We start from the raw sequence: 22,327 nt of genomic DNA on the forward strand, positions 1-22,327 counted from the left end.
CCTGCGACCTTTCGGTTACAAGCCCAGTTCCTTACCCACTGTGCTACACTCCGTCCTACAATTCAATTCCCAGGCGTACCCCTGAGCAAGGTGCTCAACCTGAATTGCTTCCGTACAAATGTGCAGCAGTATAAATGGATCGCATGTGTAAGGAACATAAGCTATGAAAGCCACTGTGAATGAGATCTGCTATGTCTGAAATGTAGATTGCGCACACAACACAAGGTGAACTCACCTCTCAAGCCTTTCCTATAGGTCAGGTGCACATACTTCAGTCCAGACACAATGTCCCTGTTGACCTGTTGGAAGCAGATGGGACAGAGAAACAAGCCAAGGTTAATTTCCAATCACTGCCACCATCGTGAGGCTTCCGGTGCCTGGACACTCACCGTTACCATGGCAAGACACGCCTGCGGGGAAAAACTGCGTTAGCAACAAGCCACCGCTAGGTGGTGCCTTGTCAGTCTGGATCACACAGGCCACGTCTGAAACTGCTTGCTTGCCTACTACTGAGTATAAAAATTGTTTACTCAATAGTAAGAAAGTAAGCTGTTTTGGGCACAGCCAGAGTGTTGTTATTTTGGTCCAGAATGAGAAACGAAACTGCTTCTCCTAAACCATATAAAGCGCACTGAAATGTAAGCTTCCAGATAGCATGCCCTTTTATGATGATTTTTCAGGCTCCATTTCAGCTTCCACAGCCAGACAGTTAACCGAGAGAAGCATTTGTTTTTATTTGTATTTTTGCCCACTTACATGTTTGGAAACTTCTAGAGCAGAATGTTCTTGGTGTTATATGACCTTCTGGGCGTACGTGAGATGTGAGAAAATCTGCCGTGACATCAGTCAAGAGACTCTGTCAGCATCAATTGTTTTCTCACCTCCCACCCTCTCCTTCCACCCCTTCAGTGCTAATTAAATTACAGTTCTCGTTCAGTACATCCAAAAATACGTATCTCCAAAAAAACACACTGTGACCCGCGCTTTTTGGTTTGTTTATTTTTTTCCCTCAGAAAACTATTCAATCTAACTTGTTTTTGGTTATTTTTAGGGCCAGTTGGCCGGTGGCTTGGGAAACTGCGCTTTGTGCATACACAGGCCATTAATGTGCCCCGGGGATACGACACTTTGGGACAGGAAGTACGGTACGATGGGCGGGGCTCGTTTCGACCACCCGGGTCCCTCTCCCTACACCGTGGGGTGCTCCCAGTTTGGAGAGGCGAGAGGCTACCCCTCTGGTGACCGCTGGACACGGGCTAGAGCTGACTGGCGGATGGAGGGGGCGGTGAAAACAATAGTGGAAGGGGCTGCAGGGCAGGGTCATGGGAGGACTTTGGAAGGTGGGATTTCCTGCATCAGAAAAGTTAATGCAGTTCCATGTTATTAGTTTTTACTTCGGTACCATTTCAGAATTTAATTTTGTCAAATGAATAACATTTTTGAAATGAACAGAATGTTTCCCAGATTAAACTGAACGACAGCCTCAACCTAAGACATGTGATCAGGTAAGGTAGACCTTTCAGTCACAAAAGGCAAGGTTGATAGCTCACAATCTTTGTTCACCATTTTGAAATGGTTAAAGTGATAAAGCACAAGAGGGCGTATCACTGTCTAGCAGAAACTACAGGACAAATGCCACTCGCAGGTTATCATCTTTTATATGCATATTTTTAGAATATATATTTTATATCTGCCCTTCCATTCTAGTAGAAGTTCACTCTGTATGCAACAGATTGGAGAGGCACTGCAAACCCACAGTCCCACAGTAGAGGGCGCACTGTAAAACATATTATTGATGGATTTGATGTGCATTCCTAGCAAAAATAGCTGCTCTGGGATTTTAAATGGCTTCAACATGTCACCCCAAAGACAGCTGGGTACATTCTGTATTGCCAGCTAACCTGCATTACTTATCAGCTTAGCAGACAAGCACATATGTGTACAGCCCAATTCCTTCTTGACATTGTACATATAAAACTGGACACTTATTGCAGAAATTCAGGTGAAGAACATTATTAAAGGCACAATGCCAGTCTGGAAACGGAGCCTGCAATCTCTGTGTCACAGCCACAAGTCCAGAACAGCTACACCAAGCTACACCCCCACCCATTAGGAGCGATAGAGATTTTGGACTGGGACTTTTCACAAAAAGTTCCTGTCCCCCTTTGCATTACTGAACTTAAAGTTCTCCAATTCCGTTCAGTTGTTTAAAATGGGGACTGCAGGTCGCCTTCGGCCAAGTGAGGAAGGAAATGCTGCAGTGTGTACAGCCTCACTGTAAACAGGCTCTAACCCTAACCTTCCAGAACCCTGCCCCATTGTTTCCGGAACATTCTAAATATTCCACTACACTGGGCAGTGGCCCAAACTGGCGATGGTCTTTTATAAAACCATTGGGGTGCATTCAAACACATTTCCAGCACAGGGCCAAACTGATCCCAAGAGGTCGGACGGCAGCTTGTGATAAGGGGTTATGATTGTGTAAAGGCATTCCATGTACCTACTATGTATGGGTATCCTCATGGCCTATGTGCAACAATTAAGTAACAGGGAGAGAGTGAGTGAGTGAGTGAGAGAGGGATGAAGAGAGACAGAAAGAGAGAACAGGGTAGAGGGACAGAAAGGCAAAAGGACAGGAGAGAGAAAGCAAGAGAAAATGCTTTTCACATTTTTATTTATTTACTTCATTGTAGTTTTCCCTTATTAGTCCTGTTTGTCTTGAGTCTTGCTTCTTTGTGAATTCCTCTAGCTATTGTTATGCACAGCTATGCCGATAAAGCAAAACTGGACTGAACTGAACTGAGAGTCGGGGGCGGAGAGCAGCCAACGGCCTCCAGTCAGCTGAGAACCAACACTCACTTTGAAATGGATCTTCACCTTGTAGTCCACACCCTCCTTCAGGGTGAAGTTCTGCTTCTTCAGGGCTTCCAGGTCACCTGCAGTAAGACAGTGGCACACATCAGCTCTGCTCAGTCTCTCCTTCACATCCCTGTCCTCCGTCTGGAACTCAGCATCTCTGCTGCATTGAAGTGAGGATCTGCTTTTATAAAAACATGCAGTTTTCAAAACACTGATAAGACAACCCTTTATATGTTATTTAGGCATAATGTCATTTTGCATGGTTTTAACCAATGATACACTACAATTATACACATACAATTAAAATGGACAAAAAAAACGTCAGAAAACAAATACAGGAAAGACACCAAACGGACTACATAGCCTAAATTATAGCCCTTATTGTCCTAATATTGACTATAGTCAATATTCAACAAGTGCCTTATAGAAGATTGAATCTGGACAGTTCTGACTGGTCAGCAGCCCCACAGGGTGGCACACGATTGGCTCGAGGGTCACCCAGAGGCGTTTAATCATCCAGGATGATCACATCTCATGACGCAACAGCGATCGTCCCGGTCAATCAAGTGCACACGTTCAACCTCTTATGCCGCGCATGAAGGGTCTTCCTCTGACTCATATCTGTGCGAGCCTGACTCTGGTGGGATAACAAGAGGCGGCTGACGTCATGTGCTTTAGAGGAGAGCTTATGCCTCTCTGCACTCTGAAATCAATAGCAAAGGCTGCATGTTCCAAATTGGGGAGAAAAAGCATTAGATTTATTTTTTAAAATTATCAAGGAACATACCATGCCTGGGGGCGATGGGGTAAGTTTGGAAGAGATTTCCTGTCAGGGAATCTTTATTTAACCTAATTGCTCAGAAAAATCACCCAATTATGGACCAGCTCCTTTGTGCAATGGTTCCTATGCCCGACCAAGATTCTTTCACAGGGTTTTTAAAAAAAATTTAAAAACCCCATTCACCCCTTCCATTGAACACAAGCTACACTGTCCAAACGGTTATTGTGAAGCGAGCCACTGGTAAGTTTCCTTAGCATGGCCGTGAGTACCCTCCCTTGCACACTGTGTCACGTTTTAACATGCAACCCCCATGGTGAAGACACACTCCCTCCCCTCACCAACCCCACTCCCCCCCCCAACTCCACCTCTGCAAACCAGCAAGCCCTTGATCCTGTGCTGGGGAAGGGAATATATACAGAGCCCCCCCCATTCTTTTTTTAACCAGCGATGGGAGCTAACTTCAAAGTGAGATCAGAGCAAACATACCCGGGCTATTTGCATAAACCCAAAGGCAGCTCATTTGAGAAGTGCCAACTCTTCTCTTTTTTATTTTCCCCTATGCATGTTACTAGAAACAAGTAACCCCCCCCCCCCTTTCCCTTGGGGTGAGAGGGGGGGAGCGCTGATGAAACCTTCATTAATGCAATGCATTCCAGTGGCAGGGAAATATAGGTTAGTGCCAAAGATTAAATGCACTACCTGCTCATTAAACACACAAACGCTGTCCAAGAACAGCAAGATAAGGACAACAGAGACGCTCACAGGGATACACATTAACCCTTAACTTTCAAAATTATGCAAAGAGGTACACAGAGGTTTTTATTGTTCTTTTATTCCTTTATTTATTTTTTTCTCTGCTTAAATTCTAACCACAAACGAGACCCGTGTGGAATTTCGTTTGAACAAGGATCTGTAGTTTGGAAAGCTGCGGCTAGCAACAGGAGAGTGAGGTTTTGGCTACAATGAGCTGTCAATCTAGACCTTGCCCTCCAAAGCACAACACAATGATTGGTTGAAATCATGCAGTTACTGACAGCATGTGGTAAGCTTCAGCCATTTTGGGCTTCAAGTCTCACTCTAAAAGCCACTTAAAAAAAAAATGCAATAAGCTAGGGGAAAGCCCCCTCAAGCTGAAATATTTTATTTTCATTTATTTGGAAACACCCCTCCTAATTATTTGTCCAACTCCTACCAAATTCGGTGCAATATCAATATGACTATTCAAAGATTTTTCTCCTTATTGTTCCTTTTAAATAGGCCTTCTCCTTTGATTTCCTTGCTGATTTCATTGCCCGGTGCATTTTTCCAAAATCTCCTTCTCTATATGTGGGGGTTGAGTCAGCAATCTGGCAACTCCGCTTGCACCTCATGGGACTGGAGTTTGCAAATTTGCTTCAGCTCAAGACAGAATCACAGCCACTGCCAGAGGCATTAACCCAACTAACACAAAATGTTCTCACAATGTTACTGGAATGTTTTAAAATATCATTGCTATTACATGGCAGCAGCACTGAGAGAATGTTTTGTGTTAGCTGGGAAGGTCCCATTCAACGACTTCAGGAGGGTACCCTCACACGTATCCAAATTAATTGAACAATATGTGGATGAACACAGTCCTAGTCCAGCCTTCCCTGCAGCAGAAATGGATTAACAGTCATGCTGATGACAGGTCGCAAAAGAAACAGGAGGCCTTCCTTAGCGGATTGTGAAGGGATTACCCTGATTTCTGGAGTTTCTGAGAGAACGAAAGGATTATTTGGCATATTTTTGTTTTAAAACGGGACGTAAAGCAGAAAACACAGAAAGTGAGAAATCCAGAAAGCCCAGTTAAAGAAATACACTTTTGGCACAAAGACTAAAATCCTGCAGCTAGTTTTATTTGTACTGAGTCTGAAATAAAGTGCATGGGGGAGGGGCCCAGCTGGCACTGAACTGGGCAGCATTAGATTAGGGAACATGGAGAGTGGCACTGCATTAAGGACTACCCTTTCACATTAAGCCTGTTGCTTTAGGGTCCATTTCCCTCAATGGGAGAGGCTACACTGTCTCACTGCTGGGGCTTGCTCCTCTTTGGGGGGGGGGGGGGGGGCATGTGACATTTTGCAGTTCTTAAGGCCACAATAATAATCTGGCCTTTAGATCTGCATTAGCAAATTAAATAATAATAATAATAATAATAATTAGATACTTCGTAAATGCATAATAAATAGGAAACCTTTTGCTTTTCTGACGACACAACAAAGAACCCTTTTAAAAACAGTGAGTCAACATTTTCACTGTTCCTGCAAGGCCAGATAAGATCTGATCCAAGACAGAGAAACTTAATTTGATCACACTGTTCCAACTCAGAAATAGCCAATCAGATCGCACTGATCCAAGGCAGAGATACCCAATCAGATTGCACTAAGTGCTCCCACATGCACCGAGGAGGATTCAGCTCTATTCAGTATCTATTTTATGTCTGGCTGTACTGTACCTTTGCTGTACTTGTTGTTGGCCCTGTGATGCCTATTTAATGTATACTGACAAATTAGTCTGAATTGCACAACTACTAATACTCCAATTACTATTACCACTACTACAACAACTAATTATCACTACCATTGTAATTATAGTAAATCAAGGCCTTGGTGACAGACTCAGTAGCACCACCTGCAGGCTAAATCATGTGCAGTGCGGAAATGTGAATAGTAGCGGGGCTCATGAGGAAGTCGATGCAAGAAAAAAAAAAGAGAAGCTGACAGCAGCACTGCAGCTCTTTCCTGTACACGCGCCACCTTCCTGAGCTTGTGGCCAGAGACACACAACGGTTTTGTGCATGTGGGGAGGGGGCGGGGGCGAGGGAGCGACTCTCCACTCTGCACCTTGCGGTTCAGGTCTGCTTCTCCACCGTCAAGGCCGTCGGCAACGCTCGAGACAGGCCAAGTGTTTTAGAGAGAAAGGGACAGACAGGGCACAAGGGTCTCTCCATCGCCTAGCAACAAGCTGACCTCTGGTGACAGTGCAGTTTGTGTTGCAATGGCTGCCTTTACGTTAGATGAAGGGGAAAACAGGATGGGGAAAAAAATGTGTGTGTGTGTGTGTGTGTGTGTGTGTGTGTGCGTAACTAGATTTGTTAACAGATCTGAACTCCTTTTCGAGGGCACTTTTCACCAAAACACAATGATTTGACAGCTGATCCTTCAACTCAGAAATAGCATTTGCATACTGCTAGTTTTGTGTCCTTTTGTGTCTGAAACCAAAACCTGCATTCTGGAACCAGTGCATGTCCCCAACGTTCTGCTGTTGCCTGGAGACAAAAAGACAAACGCTAAATCATCTGGATGGATCAGTCTCCGGCTCTGCGCCTGCTCCCTGCCCATCCGGATACGGATAAGAATCGGCTCATCTGAACGGCTCCTGTGCTGGCTTTGGGTTTGTTCTAGTTCAGTTTTTCCTCCCCAGTGATCAATGCCGCTCAAATGATGAGCGAACTCACTGATCTCTGCCGTATCTGAACCGCTTGATGTAGTGGCCTCGGGGAACAGCAGGATCCATACGGATGATTTAAGGACCACTACATCCATACAGCGTCAATAAAGCAACAACAACAAGACATTGGACTCCAGGGGTTCAGGACCTGAAATAAAGCAGGGGTATCGGTTTTAAAAGGTAAAGGAGGGACCAGTGTATCAGCCAAGGATCTTTCACTAGATTCCCCGCTTTAATGATCTGCCATCATCGTTATTCCCCACCATTGCCCGGCTGGGGATGACATCACCGGTCTTTAGACAGAAGTGTCGAGTCACTGCGATGCAGCATGTAATGTTAATGTCAATACCAGGCCCCACTGATCCAAGGCTCTCTTTGCCCAGCCCTTATTCACCACAGCCAGGCTGGGGTTTTGTTTTTATCGTCACGGCGATAAGGGGGAGCGTTTTCTGTGTCAGACACACGGTCAGTACTGTTCCCAATGCGGAGCATGTTAGCTGTTTGTTAGCGTCAGCTTGGTACAATGACTAACAGAAGCTGCTAGAGAATGGTGGCTAGAAAATCACAAATCAGATCTGTGGTTGGCAACGCCTATGATGGCACTGATTTGATGAAGGAGCTTCAATCAAATCAGTGCCATCATAGAGATGGTCATTAAATCAAACTTTCACAGCATTTAGTTCAATCTGGATGTTGTTACTTACGTTTGTCACGCATGGCACGAATCTATACCAAATATGGCTTGGTTCATTTTCCAAAATTACGAAACACACCTTTTTAAAATTCTGTCATGTACTGTAAAACCAGTCTTCCAATTTTGCATCATAGTGCAATGCATTTTGCACTATGCCAACATCTTATTGACATTATTATAGCCATGGATTTGCAATGAACTATAGGATGTTGAAGCAAGGGAAAGAAGTAAATGAATGCATACATTGTCTTACGATATAAAGTTGAACAGTTAGGAATATTATATTGATGTGACAAATTGTGGGATTGAAAGAAGGTTGTTACTTGCAGCCCATGGATTTAAAAACTAAAGAGATAACAGCAAGACCTGAGAGCAGGAATGCAGATGGACACGTACTTTTTGTATTAAACAGGACTGGCGTTCTTCACAGTCATGGCCAAGCGTAAATCGTCTAAATCTTAGTGGCGCTATTCTGTCAAGCCGAGTATTACACGTGCTCCATTCAGTGTTTTCCTTTAAAGATCCTGTGTAATCACTTTTTACTTGCATTTAAAGCACTCATTAAACCACAAGATTAAGATATGTTAATAAGATAAGTTATGAAGTTATCTAACAGGAAAACAATGACATTTCCTTTCCATATAGAATATGCTTATTATAAACATGACGGCCAGAGGCCTGACATGGCCTGTCTGTTCTGGCCCTGCAAGTTCACTCCTGATTGGCAGCCCACTGACTGAACACACAGCTGATTGGTTAGAATGCTATTGCTTTGTTACTTACATAAGCACCATGGTTTCCAGAAGACCAATACAAAACCCTCCTGAAGCGGGCAGTAAGTATCTTGTTGCTTTAACGGTTAAAAAAAACTAATTTAAAATCTGAATAACAAAGGCCTATTATCACATCATTTGTTTTCTTTGGTATGATAGTACTAACTATTAAACATGATGAAGTTTGATTGCACTGGGCACATCAAAAGTCTCTGACCCGCAATCACAGTTACAGCTCCCCCCCTCCAGCCACCCCCATCGTTGCTCTGGGAGACACATTAGCCTTTCTTGCCCTTTTAGCGATGAGTGATTTGACCCTTACAAATGACTGCTCCTGGGGCCTCATGGTACTGACTGCACTCACACAAGGGAGAAAAATGGCCCGTGACATTTTCAGATGTGACTTCCCTGCTCCAAACGAGGGCATTATGGCCAGTCGGAAATGTGGTCATTTCGCAAGCGTTAAGTTGCAGGCTTTTTAAAAAATAATAATAATAATAAAAACCTTGTCCTGCAATAGACGTCAGTGACATTCAAGGAACATTCAATTCAAAATTGGTAAGTCGCATAAAAGAGTTATTAAAAATAAAGAAGATGCGGCAATATTGCAATGCTGCATTGAAATTAGCAAAACGCTTCCCTAGACAGTGTGGCTAATATCACAGAAACAACAGAAGAGAACATAGAACAAGCTGCAATGAAATCTAGGCGCTTGGGCGCTGTTAAATTTGAGTCCGATTTAAAAAAAAAAAGTAAAATTTCATTTGAGCGCCGCTGTTGTCATGGTGCAGGCGGAGACTGGAAAGAGGAGGGAAGTCAGGGGTGGGGTTACCTGTGAGGTCCATGGTGATTGGCCCAGGGGCCGCATCACATATGAGCGTCAGCCTGGTCACCTGAACATTAGGGATGGTGGGATCTGTAAAAACAAAACAAAAAAAAAAAACACAGAAGACACTTGTCAGATGGAGCATGGGCTCTTCACATGCCACGCCCGACGCTCCTCACAGGAAGCTGATCTGTGAGCAGGGGCAGGGGCTGCGGCTGGGCAACGGGACCTGAAACCCGTGGGTCCGAGGCTCGGATCGCTCGCCAGATAGCGGCTCCAGCGCTTTTAAGCAAGACATTTGATCTGCATCGACACGCGCAGATCCCCCATCTGCTCGAGCTCAACAACAACATGAGTATTTAAACGCAAGCGAAGTGAGTTTCTGTGCGTGAGACCATCTGCACGTCAAACAAATACCACCTCCAGAAAGTCAGGAATCCCCTTCTGGCTGCTAATCTGGAGAAATGCTTCACAAACACACTGGCTGAGGAGGAACTGCGAGATAATTTGCAGTTTAATATTCCGTGCGTGCGGCCTGGCTGCAGCTCTTGTTTAAGAGACAAACTGTGGTAATCGCAGCAGGGATAACAGAACTGCAATAAAATTAATTCCTCACTGCTGTGAAATTGCATCTGAGCCGTTGTGCGGGTGCAAATAAATGAATAAAAAAACCCTGGAAAATGTCTGGTTAGACAAAAAAAAAAGATTAAATCTTTGCCTTGAGGTTTTAATTTAATTTTTCGAAAAAATAAACAAACAAATTTCAAATAACAATCAGGTATCTTTTTTGGTGAACAGCTTTAGATAGTGTTTGAAGATCTTGTACATATTACTGTAATGGCTGCCGTACAGGAAAATCTGTTTCCACTGTTCAAGGAACCATGAATGTAAAGCATTTAGTAGAGTGAGCACACTGGAGGGTCAGGTGACCCTGCTCTGCAATATTTGCCATTGAAACGGTCTAATGATGTGATATGCCATATATATATTTTGAAATATGAATCCCAATATTATTAGGAAATTCATTTTTTCACATCAAAAACATTTACAGGTGTGACATGGAGGCAACCTGCAGGGGCACTTTAAGGGGGAGGGTTAGGCAGTTCCAAGGGCCCAGAATGACAGGAGCTCTCAGAAACTATTAGAACATAGGATTCTCTGTGGGGTTGGGGGCCAATGTGAGATCAGTACTACATGTTAAAATGCATTAATTATTTTCTGTATTTGTTAGAGACAAGTACAATTAAAAATGATACAATGTCAAAGCAATGCAATGCACCATAAATGCATAAATATATATATATATATATATATATATATAGTCAGAGCTCATTTCAAATACCAGTCACTTAAATGCACTCTGATTTGCAGTACAGACTGCAGAACATCATTCACAATGCATTCTACAACAAAAGAATAAAAAAATTACTTAGAACTGACAGTAACAGATGATGCTTTCCAGTGCACGAATTATTTCCTGTGTTCATTATACATTAAATAAACTGCACTTAAAAACACTCATGTGGACGTAGGATATTGCATCTAAAGTCGTGTTGCATTCACATAAGGGCTTTCGGTTCAAACCGATCCTCAAAAACCTGCATGTCCTTCTGCCGAGCTCTGGCATGCCACATGACATCACACAAACAGGGCCGCACAGAGATGTTCTGAGGGGCAGGTGCTCAGTGAGAAAAGAGAATATCCTGGAAAGGCTTTTACAACGCAAAGCTATGGAACAAAATGTATTTTACAAAATTAAATGAACGAAAATTTGTAACAGCAATAATAATAATTTAAATAAAAAATGTTTTAAGTCAAAGTGGCAAATCAGGCACTTGGGGCAAAAGGGGCAGGTGCTTGGGCACCCAGAGCCCCCCCCCCCCTGCACGCGCTGGCAGGCAAACCTCACCCACCAAGCACCTCGACAGAAGCTTCCTCTCCTCCTGCGAAATGGAGCAGTTTTTCCAGAAGGATGGAAAATAAAAACATGCTCCGCCTTCTGAAGACGAGCACTGAAAATACACCCTCCCTGCAGCCCCCCCAAACAAAGAAAATCTGGATGTGAATAAATCTGAAATCTAACAATTGTTTGCTACAGTGCATAAAGTTCACAGAATACAGCTTCTCTATGGGACAGTTACATTTACCACCTTTCTTTAAAATATGGCAGGCAAATTTAAGGTCTGCATTTTAATACTATAAATATATGGAGGAACCATAATTACATATATTTCTAGTCTCACATATAAAGTGTATTGTATACATATTGTAAAACATAAAATACAAATATGTCATTTCACGACACATTCCAAAATATACGTATATGAAAACACCTCCTGCACTGTCATTGGGCCAGTACACAATCCTCTGCTTTCCATTGCCCAGCCTGTGCGCATACATTATCTCAGTTTAATGCACGGTTGTGACAATACAAGTCATCAGGCCAGAGACGGCTGGCAAAGGGAGGTTATGATAACACGGAAGTGCATTTTCCAAAATCCATCCAGTGAAAAGGGCAAAGACCGCCGCTCCCTCCAGCCACGTTCATGCGGATGGGTCAGGCCAAAGGGGCTCCACCGAATCTTCAACATCGCTTTTCCAACGAAGCAAGAAGTTACAGGGAAACTCTGACTCAGCGTCTCACAATCTCAGCTCTCCACTGTTATTACTATCGTTATGAGGATTCTGCTAATACTCACACAATGCCTGCTACAGCACGTGCTGTATGAGTGAATCCCTGATGCAGTGTCATCCATGCATAGAGCACCTGGTTATAGTGTGAGCGTAGTCACTCAGCACAACCGCAAGTTAAATGTACATCTGTGGAATACGGAGCATTTCCCAAAGGATTAAATACATGAAAATATAACAAAAAAATACGTATATTGTTTTTTTCCCCCACATACGTATGAATTCAAAAACATAAATCCTCAAACCAGAATTGGAAAACGTGTCATAGAATTCGACAAGCACACTTTGTACGTTCAAGAGAGGATGGACAAATGAAAAAGGTCCTGGGAGGACTCATCTATTAAGAAGAAGAGAAACAGACTCGTTAACGGATGCCTAATAAAAGCCTGGATGCGCCTCCGCATCGTCACCCCCCACGGAATTCCAGGGGCGTGATTTCCCCGCTGACCGCGCGTTCGGATGAGCTCGCAACGGCGTCCCGCTTCGCTGCGATCGCGCCGGCCCGTTTCCAGCGAACAGGTTTTCCGCCGCCGTCAGTTACGCCGAGACGGGGGCGAGCCACGCCCCGAATAACGAGTGAATGATGCTCTCCCCCCTGACAGCTTAATAGCGTGCGACAGTCGGCCGGGGGGGGGGGGCAGTGAGATCTCAGCCGATAATGACGGAATCTCGGTAAGGCAGAATCTCCTCCCCCCGCGTAATTAGCAAAGGCGAAAAAAAAAAAAAAACGGTAACTCATCAAGCGCTGACAACTCTTGCCTTACGGGCCATTAAATTAAACGAGCGGCTATTACTAACGCGGCAATGAGCGGAAAAAGATATGGATGAGTCATTACTGCACAGGAGAAGGGCCGTGAGGGGGGCGGGGTGCGGGTCATCGCGCTCAATACGAAAGACTACCGAGGCAGGCTCGTTCACCTTGAGCTCAAGGGAAGTGCGAGCGGGTCTCGGTTATGAGTAATAGTTACTCTCTAAGCATTTCCACATGTCCTTGTATTAGCAGAACATTGTTCATTTAGATACAGCATGTCACCTTAACGGTTTTTTCTCTTTACCACCCCCCGCCCCCGCCCCCGACCCCCTTCCCTTCCTGTTTTTATTACTCTCTGCACCCTGCACACAGACCTTGTCGCACGGCAGGTGTCCAACCCACCAGAGGAGGCGCTGTTGTTCAATGACGCGCGGACGACCCCGCAGACTGAAACCACGCAATGCAACAAGCTATGCACCCGTCCCCTGTTAACACAAAGGCTTCCCTTGGCACCTGCAGAGAATTTTGTTTTTATTATAAACTTGTTTCGCTACTGCCTCCATGTCACTGCCACCGGCTTCCAGCTCTACCCAAAGCCATGCTCTCACTGCCCACTGCAGCGCTGCACTGAAATGACTGCCTCCCAAGCACCACGCGAGGCCAACATCCATTAAAACACAACAACCCGAGCAGCTTGTGGAAAGTGCCTCCGCTCAGTTCAAATCTCCATTTATTATTATTATTATTACTGCAATACTGTAGCACACAGCACATTTCATACTGTCCCAAGGTGATGCAAGAAGATGATTGGTTTTATCTGCAAGTATGTGTCTGTGCGGAGGGGGGCATATGAAACAATGTGTATTTTGTATTACCCTTAGGAACTGAAAATTGCATTTTTTCCCCTCCATCTGTTTTATGTTTCGCTCGATCCGCACTTCAAGGCAATTCCGGGATCAAACGGGCAGGATTCCCACGGCTCGGAGCGGCACAGAGGTCCCAGAGTCCCCAGGCCTCTGGCCCCACACCCTTGCGTCTTGCTTTTCTCTCTTGGTTTGGCAGTGCACGACTGGATCAAACCAGGAACCCCCCCTTCCCCACCACCAAAAGGCACAAACCAGGCTCTTCATGAGAGAGGAAATGACAGCCCTGTGCTCGGCTCAGACATAAGCAGCACAGGGGGCGGGGACTTTCAATACGGAAATTTTTCTTCTGTCAAGGCAGCGCATCCATCGTCAGTAACAGATCACGTAAATGTCCTTTTTTCCCCTCTCTCAAGTCTTCAGAGGTCACCGAGGGTCACTCCACAGGAAAGCCAAACCCAGGGAAAAATTTGGTAAAACTCGAGGAGCGTTTACAAACAGGCCCCAAGAGGGCTGTCCACTTGTGGTTGCCATGTCAACTGATCAATCTCCCAAGAAGTGTTGACTTCCCCACATATTTATTGTTCTATTCTTTACATAACCCTATTATGCTTCTTTCCCAATTCGAAATCCATCCCATATAGCCCATCCCATCATGACAATGACCTCGGTGTTTTCGAGAGGGTGTAAACTAGGACACCCGTCAACTGAAGTATGTGCTGATCGGAAAGACTGGCCAAAAAGAGTTGTGATGAGACAGCCCTAAAGTAGGTTGAGCTGCATGCCACAGTCAGCGATTTGCAAATTTCAGCCAATCAAGGTCTGTGCAGTGCAGTGCAAAGACTTTTGATTGGTGCATAAGAGCAGCAACTGATTGCATGCACATCATATTTGGAAGCATGAATGTGGAACCCTAAATAGAATCCCATTTCAGGTTTCAGATGTCCTACATACCAATCAAAGGATGTAGCTTCTAAATGCCTTGATCATCAATACTTCATTTTTTGTTTCATTGCAAATCAAATTATTGTCAGTCATGGATATTATTTTAGTTAAAGGTATGAGAGCAGCATATTGTGGCACAAATGTCCCCATAGCTACAAACTGGATTGGCCTCCAAATTTATCCTGAAATGCTGAAATGCTATTTTCACATGAAGTGGAAACCTTTACAGCCTAAAAAAAACAAACATTTACAGCCACTTCAAAGTTAAAACTTTTTTAGAAAGATATTGGGGAATGGCCATGGTTAATTGGTAGCAATCACATAAAGTGCTGCTGTGAGAGAAATCCAGGACCATAAACTCCGTGTTCATACCCTCAAATTATTCATTAAAACCAGGCCCAAATTCTTGCTTTCAAAACAAAGTGGCTTACAACGTGAACCAATCTAAGTGTGTCTCTTCCGGTGGGCATGGCCAATGGGTATTACAATTTTCAAAATGTTTTCACAACATTGAGAAAGTTGTCAACTGCAGCTTTAAGTTTGTACAGGGTGGACTGTTTCGGACTGGGGACCTGCAGAATGTGAATATCAGGTTAGCAGAATATAGAATATATATATATATATACACTACCGACAAGATATTCACAGAAGACAATCCTTTCGAGGGCCAACCTCCATTAAGCCTCACTGGACATTCCCAGTGGCCACAGTTTGATTGACAGGACTCACCAGCCACTACAGGGCCAGCTCCCAGCAGGGCCTGCTTGTACTTGTTGAGGCTCTCGTCGTCCTTGTCCAGCTCCTGGATCTCCTGCAGGGACTTCTGAGCCGGGGGCTGGTAGTTCAGGTCGGTCTCGTCGTCCTCAGCCGGCACGGTCGGTTCGGTCTCCTTGTCAGCCATGATGTCTACAGGAAGAGACACGGCGCGAGACATCAGCGAAGCGCCTCAAACCGGAACCTTTCAGATTCAATGGTAGACAGAATATCATTTTCAATGTTAAGAATAGAGAGCTGACCATCTTGTTAGCTGACAGAATCTGCGATTACAAGGAATGATTTTGACTGAATGCTCACTGGCCAACTGTGGGCTGTCAGTCACCTGCAGCCAGGCAACTGGCATGCCATTTTTACACCATACAATGGACATTTCTTTAAATATTTCTGAACACCTCTTTACAATGCAATGGTGCTGGTGCAAGTTTACCATGGCAGACTTACTGAAAACTGCCATCTCTCGCAACAGGTGGTAAATGCAAGAGTCTACCAGAACAGGAACTAACCAGAAACAGGAAGAACCACCACATGACCTTCAACTACTTTAATTCGCAGAAACCTCTAGAAACTCCACCCCTCTCCAGGCCTGTTCAGTGTTTCTTCATCAAGGATTATGAAACGTCAGAATGCGAGATCAGGAGCGAGGCCACTTCCTGTAGACGTGGCAGCCTGTGGCTCAGAGTTTCAGCATAGAGACAGGGCACCTCAATGTAAAGGGCCCGGAAACTTCACAGCCATTTCAATTCCGGTAACCCATATAGGGCCCCTCATCCATAGTACATGTATGCTTTATCGTTTTTCTCTTTAAAGGAACCAATAAAGCCGTTTGTACTAATCTGTGCATTTGCCACAGATCACACGCTCAAGTCACCGCCTTTAGAATAACAATCCCCACTTTACAGAAGCTGGACAGTTTGAACAGCACCAAGGCATTTATTTTTGTTCCCTGGTGTTCATTTGATTTTTAAAAAGTAACATTGCTCTCTGCCTCTTGATATTCATACATTTGAATTAATACTCAAAAACTGTAGAATTTCTGACTACATCTGGTCGAGGAAAACAAGTCCCGAGTTTGCTAATCAATTCGGGATGACTTGTGGACTGGGCACAAGCAGACCGATGCAATCTAACCCAAATGCACAGTACAGTTATGTACTGTTCCTCCTCACCGTGAAAACCTCCCGCTCCATTACAGCAGGAGAGCGCTGGGCTCCCAGGGGCCCAGATCAGCCGCTCGCTCCAGGCCAGATCGCCGCTCGGCTCAGGGCCAGATCAGCCGCTGGGCTCGGCCAGATCACCTGCTTAGGGGCCCAGATCAGCCGCTGGGTCTCAGGCCCAGATCAGCGCTGGCTCTCAGGCCAGTCAGCTCCAGGCCCAGATCAGCCGCTGGGCTCTCAGGGGCCCAGATCAGCCGCTGGGCTCTCAGGGGCCCAGATCAGCCGCTGGGCTCTCAGGGGCCCAGATCAGCCGCTGGGCTCTCAGGGGCCCAGATCAGCCGCTGGGCTCTCAGGGGCCCAGATCAGCCGCTCGGCTCAGGGGCCCAGATCAGCCGCTGGGCTCTCAGGGGCCCAGATCAGCCGCTCGGCTAGCTTGATTTCCAATAACGCCGGGAAGAGACGACGGACGGCCCCATCCATCTACTTAATTAACCAAACGAGAGTCTTCCCCGAAAAAGGGGGCCATTTGTTCTTACCGTGCCCCAGGAGTCGTTGGAGGGGAAGTAACGAACGGGGCTGCGAGACTCCTGCTCTCCATAAACAATGGCATCATGCCCTGTGCCCCGTCTAGACAGGGACAATTTAATGCCCTGCAGAGAACCGATATCCATGGTTACGGGGACGGGGCGCAGCCAGCGAGGGTGGCTCTAGGGCGATCTGTACCCCGAGCACATCCTCATTTTTACACAGGGTTGCCTTTATTTACAAGGGGTGGCGTGGGGTCAGGGCCGCCCGCCCCATACCGCACGGCGCCCGCGCTCGCGTGCCGTTCCTGTTTTCAACGACCTCACCCCGACGGTTAAATTCCCACCACCCCGCCCCCGGTCTGACAAAGCCAGGCCACGCAAAGCAAACTGCAATGCCCCCCCCATAACGCCACGTCGAGCCTCTTGTAAAAGCCTATTTAACTTGATCAATACACTCTTTTCTCTGACAAGACTTTCTTTACCCTTCTCCAAAAAGCCCATTAGCCGGGGTGATAGAGCACGCGAGGGGGAATGCGCGTCGGCCATTTTAAATTCGATCCGAAGCCGAAACGGGTCTTTCTCTCTGCCCGTTAAACCGCTGATAACGGGACCCGCAAAAGGCCAGTTCAGATAACGAATTCATCCATCTCTCCTCCGACCCCCCTCCACCTCGCATTCACCCCCCCCCGACCTCTCCCTTCAGCGCACTTCCAGGTCACCGAATTCGACGCGACGGGCCGGCCGGGCTTACGTTCCTGCGCGGCGAGCGGCGAAAGGCGCGTACGGATTGGCTCCGAGCCGATGAATATGGAAGGGAAGAGCCGCGGCGTCTCGCCAGGCGATCCATCAGCCGTCCGTCAGAAACCGCCCGGCGGCCAGATTCGCGGAGGGCGATTTCAACAGCGGAAACAAAGCGGTCAGACCTCAGCAAACGCACCGCGACTCTCCCCCCCCACCCCTCTTATTCTTACAGAAAGTGTCAGATGATAAACTGTAGGAACTGGAGGGTGGTTCCCCCGGCGGTGCATCACACTACAGACCTTGCTGAACATGCAGCAGTGAGAAGCACAGAGCCACACCGCCGGCTCCATGTGACTTAGCCAAGCCTGAGAGCCACACCATAAAAGGACCTTTTCACATATGAATTATATATTAAGAGCTCCCAACCCACTACAAATCTTTTCCGTACAGTTTTGCCTGTCAAAACATGAATCACTGTAAATTAACGCTGGGTCATGCTGTATGAATCATAAATTGCATCTCAGTTGAGTGTGTGGTGTACTCTCTTGACCCATACACCCCCCCCCCCCTTTCATAAATGATTCACTTAAATACAGTCCTCTAAACATCAAATGGGATTACAGACAAGCTCTCTGTGGACAGGAAAGATGGTCAGCTCTGGGCTCGTTTAAGGTACTCGGGTATTCAGATAACGGCGTTTATGTGGCGGGGCTTAGAGCAAAGGCTGTGTTGTCCATGAACCATCCGTTGGGTTTCCGGTTCATTCAAATTCCACGCTTTGTTACTTAAATGGAGTGTATAATTGGTCAAGAGCTTGAGTGCCATTTCCCAATGGCCAATCAGCAGCTGCCGTGAAATTATAATTTTGTTAAGTGGGGTGGAGAATCTTTGTCTGAAAAACGTAAACAGAATATCAATGAAGACCCCCTGATTTCAAGTTGACTATAGCAGCTTTGATGCAACACAGCCCCAGATAAGGTGCAACTTGAAAAAGAATGGGGGTCACAGGTTTAAAACAAAACTTAAGTGTTGCATGTTGGTTCAGTGGTACAATTTTTATTTTACTATTTAAATTGTTCAGCATGCAGAAATAAGTAAAGCATTACTGATATTAATAACTCAATATGGACCAATCTTAGGTGGAGTTTCGGCCTCCAGGTGGTTCACTTCATAAAGGTGCTAACCACATATGTAGACTATTGGGTGTAAAATAGTCCCTGGCTCTCCTGTAGTATTGTTTGGACTATAGGGTGTAAAAAAAAGAGTCCCTGGCTCTCCTGTAGTACTGTGTGGACTATAGGGTCTAAAGCCCCTGGCTCTCCTGTAGTACTGTGGCCTGTAGGGTGTAAAATAGTCCCTGGCTCTCCTGTAGTACTGCGTGGACTATAGGGTGTAAAATAGTCACTGGCTCTCCTTCCGTACTATGTGGACTATATGGTGTGACATTGTCCCTATCTCTCCTGTAGTACTGTGTGGACTATAGGGTGTAAAATAGTCCCTGGCTCTCCTGTAGTATTTGTATGGACTATAGGGTGTAAAATAGTCCCTTGTTTTCCTGTAGTAATACACAGACTAGCCTATATGCTGTGAAATAGTCACTGGCTCATTGAATGAGTGCATTGGTATGCACACACTTCAGCTCCAATACTCTTTGTGCTTGGTTGGCACAGATACAAACTCTGATACCAAATTTAGGGGCAAAAAAACAGCAGTTCATCCTTGAACAATAAAGAACACTGAAACTGTTCCACAATGACTGTTAAGCCTCATCATCATCACCTCCACCGTAATATTAATCAGCGTTCAATTCGCTCTCTGGAGGCTGCGCTTACAAACTGCCCTGGCAGAGCCCAGCCCTGCCGAACCTCACGAGTCCTGCAGCCCGCTCAGACAGGGGGGGGGGGACACACAGACAGCGCTCCGCTCGCCCAAATTCATGTGGGAGCCGGCGCAGCATTTCCAGGGAAGAAATGGCCAATTACAGCAAAATAAGCACGGCGCATAATAGGACAGGACGGGCGGGGGGCGGTCCGATAAGGGCCCGTATGGATTTTTCCATTCCGCTCTTCTGTCCGCCGTCTGTACCGAACGGCGCATTAAAAATGCAAACGATCGCCCCCCCCTGGGGGCACGTCCAGCCGAAGGGCCGGTTCTCTGGGCACTGACCCCCCCCCCACAGTAGGGAATTTAATCTGGACCGCGCCGGTAGCAGCGGTGGCCGGCGGCAGCTCCAGAGGAGGGCACGCCATTGGCCGAAGCTTCCATTGGGAGAGAACGGGCGCTCGTCTGCGCTCCCCCAAATCAGCGGAGGATGCAGCGGTAATGAGACCAGATCAGCCGGCTGTTCCAAACAGGGAGAACAAACGAACAAAGGAAAATCGGGAATAAAAAAAAAACAGGCGACAGCCACAACTGTGGTTACTCAATGAGTGGCTTCTAACACGGTCTGACCTCACAGTGCTCTTCCCTTGGAGTTATGGAATTATGTCTGAGGGCAAAAAGACGCTTAGTAACGGAAAGAGGAACTGAAAGCCTGAAACATAATCGCTGCCTTATGTGGAACCCGCACCACGCTGTGTGTGTGTGGGGAGATTACGGAACCTGCCTGGCAGCAGTACAGCACGCACAGGCTCTCTCAAACCCATCAGCTTAAGGGCCATCATTACTACTGAAGCAGCATTAAGCAATGTTAATTACAGGAAGGTTAGCAGCAATAAATTAAATGCAAATCACGGAAAACCTCTGTCAACAGGCTCAGCGCATCCAGGTCCTCTTAAGACGCTGCATTGAATTCATTTCGGTTTTGACTCCCAATACGCAACCGTAGATAAAGGTTTCCAACCGTTAAAAGCTCTAAACATTACACGCGTTCATCGGATGTTGACCAAAGTCATTAGCGATCACTCTAAAATGAGCTATACCGCACAAATAAATACATCAACAACAAATTTCCACCCACAACACGCTGGATTTTCTTTGATCGAGGGGACCATGGCGTGGCGTGGGGGGTGCGGGGGCGGTGACGGTGTGGAAGCCAGCCCTCTGGCACACTGCTACGCAGCTCTAAGAGCACCAACTGACCCCACCCCCCCCCCCCCCAAACTGAGAGCAACCCTTACGAGCTTCATTTGCAAGGGGCGGGGGAGTTTATTGTACATGCTTTAAGAGCAATAAAAACCGCTGGAGGTGGTTATATTAGCGTATTAAACCCAGCGAGAGCGTTTGGTTGGACGTTGGGCTCTGGGGGCTCGTAGCCAATGCTGTGCGCTGTGCCGTCGATGCCCCAAAACCTTCCCTGGGGCCCTTTCACACAGAAACCGCCCTCCTTCAAAATTAGGCCCAATTAGAGGGCAGTCATCAATAACGATGACAAAGTAAACATTAATCATTCTATACAGTGTCCCACAGTGCTCTTGAAGGATTGCATACATCACTGCCAATACTCTAAGCACATTATTATACTCATATTTTTTTCATTTATATTTTATATTTCGGTGTCATTTACAGTAAATGTTGTTCCCACCGTTCAACTCAAATCCAAATGGGAGGACCTTTCATTCAACTCATGCTTTCCAACAGCACGCGGTGTGAAGAAAGAGACCCAAAATGGCAGGAAGAGCACTGACGGTGAAATGAGCGGCAGTGAGCGATGGGCCTGGTGGCTCACGGCAGTCCCGCGGGGATCGGGCTTTGAGGAGGGAGGTGGCGGCTCCGGCGCGTTGACTGCCCCACTGCTCATAAACGAGCGCAGCCAAAGAGGGGTCCAGGCTGTGCAGTCACACCACAGACCCTACCTGCTCGTTACGGAGCAGAAACACACCCCTCACACCCTTTCAGAGCTTAGCCAATCAGCCTGGCAGAACCCGGCCACGCCCCGCCCTGACAGGCAGGTAATTAACGCCTGTGCTGCCATTCATTCAACCGCTCTCCACTAAAACTCAAAGACTTTCCTATGGCCTGGATTTGCAAACGATAAATATTATTACTACTACAACTGATTTTTGTGATGATGGTGATGATTACTATTGTAATTATAATTATGAATCAATAATAATAATAATAATTGTTTTTTCATGATTGTAGTTGCTGTTAATAATAATAGTACACACTGAAACAGGCGCTGGTATTCCTTCATCTTTAATCTCTTTATTGCGTGTGTCACGGTGATCTTTATGCAGCTTGAGAGCAGGAAATGAGTTCCTGTGAGCGCGAGCCGCAGTGGCGGCGAGGCCCGTCTCCGTCAGCGCTTCTGTGACAGCGGGGTGAAGAGAGAACGCTCGCCCGAGCGCCGCGCGCTTCTCAGACATTCCAACGCGGCTGACGTTTTATCGCAAACTCGTCTCGAGAACACATGGGTGACGATTCGACGCTCGGTGATAGATTCGCCTCGCCTCGGTCCAGCTTAACCGTGTGTGCGCCGCACGCAGCAGAAGCAAGCTTCCGACCATCAGGGCGAGTAAGACGGGGCTACTGA

At 46.3% G+C, this 22,327-nt stretch overlaps 1 protein-coding gene across 3 annotated transcripts in view; it reads right to left on the reverse strand.

Annotated features, from left to right (window-relative positions):
* arhgdig (Rho GDP dissociation inhibitor (GDI) gamma) overlaps positions 1–22,327 on the reverse strand; it is a 38,530-nt gene that overhangs the window by 3,189 nt on the left and 13,014 nt on the right. For all 3 annotated transcript variants that reach the window (XM_064316549.1, XM_064316550.1, XM_064316548.1), the window contains exons 2-5: positions 15,384–15,560; positions 9,411–9,494; positions 2,860–2,936; positions 236–299 (exon numbers count right to left, since the gene is read on the reverse strand). In XM_064316549.1, the coding sequence (XP_064172619.1) occupies positions 236–299; positions 2,860–2,936; positions 9,411–9,494; positions 15,384–15,555 (397 nt within the window). In that variant the 5' untranslated portion in view covers positions 15,556–15,560. The remainder of the gene's footprint in view (positions 1–235; positions 300–2,859; positions 2,937–9,410; positions 9,495–15,383; positions 15,561–22,327) is intronic.

Source organism: Anguilla rostrata, chromosome 17 (genome assembly GCF_018555375.3).
Source record: "Anguilla rostrata isolate EN2019 chromosome 17, ASM1855537v3, whole genome shotgun sequence".
Taxonomy (NCBI): Eukaryota; Metazoa; Chordata; class Actinopteri; order Anguilliformes; family Anguillidae; genus Anguilla; species Anguilla rostrata.